Source organism: Brassica oleracea, chromosome C5, assembly GCF_000695525.1.
Source record: "Brassica oleracea var. oleracea cultivar TO1000 chromosome C5, BOL, whole genome shotgun sequence".
Taxonomy (NCBI): Eukaryota; Viridiplantae; Streptophyta; class Magnoliopsida; order Brassicales; family Brassicaceae; genus Brassica; species Brassica oleracea.
In genome coordinates this window covers 13,378,029-13,380,885 of record NC_027752.1, presented here as the reverse complement: position 1 = coordinate 13,380,885, position 2,857 = coordinate 13,378,029, and the positions used below count along the sequence as shown (strand labels likewise).

At 32.0% G+C, this 2,857-nt stretch overlaps 1 protein-coding gene across 1 annotated transcript in view; it reads left to right on the top strand.

The window, feature by feature from the left end:
• The window catches only part of LOC106294085 (gibberellin-regulated protein 12), a 21,595-nt gene extending 20,367 nt beyond the window's left edge, over positions 1-1,228 (top strand). Inside the window, exons 3-4 of the mRNA XM_013729701.1 lie at positions 921-951; positions 1,047-1,228. Coding sequence (XP_013585155.1) covers positions 921-951; positions 1,047-1,228 — 213 coding nt within the window. The remainder of the gene's footprint in view (positions 1-920; positions 952-1,046) is intronic.
• The last annotated feature ends 1,629 nt before the right edge of the window (positions 1,229-2,857 follow it).

Below are 2,857 nucleotides of genomic sequence, written 5' to 3'. Positions count from 1 at the left end.
AAGTAAGTCGTCTGGGTAAAGTTAAATATTTAAGTTTCTTTTTCGAATTGCAAACTAACCTGAGAAGACTTACAAATAAGTCGTCTAGCTTTAATAAAATATTGAAATTTTTATTTTCCCGGAGACGACTTACTGGTAAGTCGTCCAGGAAAAATCAAATATCTAACACAATTCGGTCAAATGCAAAACTAACCCGTTTATCCTAGACGACTTACCAGTAAGTCATCTAGGGTATTCTCTAGATTATTTTTTTAACAAACAAAGATGACGGTCTGTTTGATCAGAAGACTTACCCGTAAGTTTTCTACGGCCAGACTACTTACGGGTAAGTCTTCTACGCGAACAGATCTGGAAAAAAAATTCAATTTCATACTTTAAACTAGTGAGATGACTTCCTTAGCACACAGAGTCTTCTCCAACCACCCAGAACCTCAAACGAAAGTAACCCACCAAGAATAGTATGCTTGAATGGTTCTATCAACCATAAAAAAATTTGAATCAAAAGCTTGAGTTTTTTGGATGAATATGGAGACAAAGTGAAAGAGATGTTTTTTTAGTTCATTACAAGTGAGAAAGAGAGAGTGTAAATCGATTTTAGGTGCATTAAGAGCTTCAAATTGGTTGTTCATTGTGGTTGGGGTATTGATGGCAATGACAATCTTGTAAATACTTGAAGATGATGAGATTGAGAGAGTAAAAAAACCATTTTCAAAAAAAAATATATATATATATATATATTTAATGGCATTTTCGTAAATAATGTGAACATGTGGGGTGGATAGAGCAAAATAAAAAATAAAAAAGAAAGAGAGGTTAGTTTTGTGTTTGGCTTTGAGTTTTGAGTCAAATTTGCAAAAAAAACCTTTAATGTATTCATTTTTGTCATAAGCAAACTAACGTGTGCACTTAAAACATTTCAGAAAGGAGGACAAGGTTCACTGAAACCAGAAGGTAATGTTGTTTTAAAAAGTGTTAGTATATTTTTTACATAATTGATGGATAGACTAAACAGTGATTTATTTAACGTTATTTGTATCTGTGTAAAGAATGTCCGAAAGCATGCGATTTCCAATGCTCAGCAACATCTCACCAGAAGCCATGCCTATTCTTTTGTAATTTATGTTGTAAAAAGTGTTTGTGTGTGCCATCGGGAACGTATGGACATAAAGAAGAATGTCCTTGTTATAATAACTGGAAAAACAAGGACGGTGAACCAAAATGTCCATAATATCAAAAATAAAACTGAAAATATGTTAATGTTTTTTCTTTAAAATATCTATGTACTTGACCATATTTAATTTGTAATATCAAATAAAATATGAAGTTTCGTTTTCACTGCAAGACTAAATATATGACATGCATAAAGAAGACTGGCTCCCATATTCTTACAAACGCAAAAGCTAGTTCCCAAATATCATAAAACCTGATTTTTTTTTTTGTCGTAAAAACAAACACATCATAAAACCTGATTAAACATTAAATTTTCGAGATTTGGGGTTTAACATAATTTTCTTGCCTTTCGGAGTGTATTGGAGGGTTCAATTTTTCTTTTCCATAAATCTTTGGTCATATTTGTGTGGAAAGCTCATTGCGCTTTAATTACAATCATAGACAAAATTAATCACTCAAGATTATATTTTTCATTCTCTTCTTACCTATTTTCCTTTATCAAATCTCAAGTTTTTTCTATTCTCACAGAATCATGTCCATCAAGCCAATTTAACATATGAGTTTTTCTAAAATCGTATATTTCAAATATTTTCATCTAATCCTAACTTTTTTCTAAGATTGAGATAATCCCCAAGATTTTTTTTGTCAACCCGAATCTAAGGTAGGGGTGGGCATATCGGTTTAGTTTCGGGTTCGGTTTGGGTTCGATTTGGTTTGATTAATTTGGGTTTTATAAAACTCAACCGAATTAAAACCAAAGTAGCTTTGGTTTGGGTTCGAGGTTTGGGTTTAGTTTGGTTCGGTTAGTTCGGCTTGGTTTAGATTTAGTTTGTATGAAACAAAAAACAGTTTAAAGCTCGATGACCAAACTCTTAACCACGTCAAAGGAAAAAATACATAATAAGCAAAGAGCAGACTATTTGTAATCTAATTACCGTAACAAAGACTTATAAGCATTTCAAAACCTATTAACTAAAAGACTATTTACATCTACCTTTTTGTTTTTATTGATCCTATAATAACTTTGTTACATAATCTAGAGAATGAAAATTGGAGAAGATGAACGAAACGACATGGCTACGATTTTATAGTTTTTAGGTTTTGTTTTCAGTACAATCTTTAGGTATTAGGATTATTTGAATCATATTTGGATTTTTTTTAAAAATATATGGAAGTTAAGAAAAAATGGAAAACAAAACTTTAACTAAAATTTACAATATGTTAACATATATATATATATATAGAGAGAGATAAAAATATATTGGATTATTGGTTTGGTTCGGTTTGGTTCGGTTTGGTTTGAACCCAAACCAAACCATTCGGGTTGAGTAAAACATGAACCAATTGGGTTATGTAAAGAGCACGGTTTGGTTTGGTTTAACTTCCGTTGGTTTGGTTTGGATCGGTTCGGTTTGGGTTTTTTGCCAACCCTATAAAGCAATGGTTGTGAATGAAGTGATGACTGAAAATTTCACTCCGCTCTAAGAACGATCGGTAACCATTGAAGACCCAATTACGAGGAAGTCCTAGATTCAAAGTTTTGATGATAACGCCAAAAGCATATTGGGACAATTAACGGCAAAAAGATTGAGTACATTCCCACTATATTGGACTCTCACATCTTTAAGTTTCAGTTTATATTCCACAGAGAAGATAAGACATGCTCATTGTCCTAAAAGATTGTCCA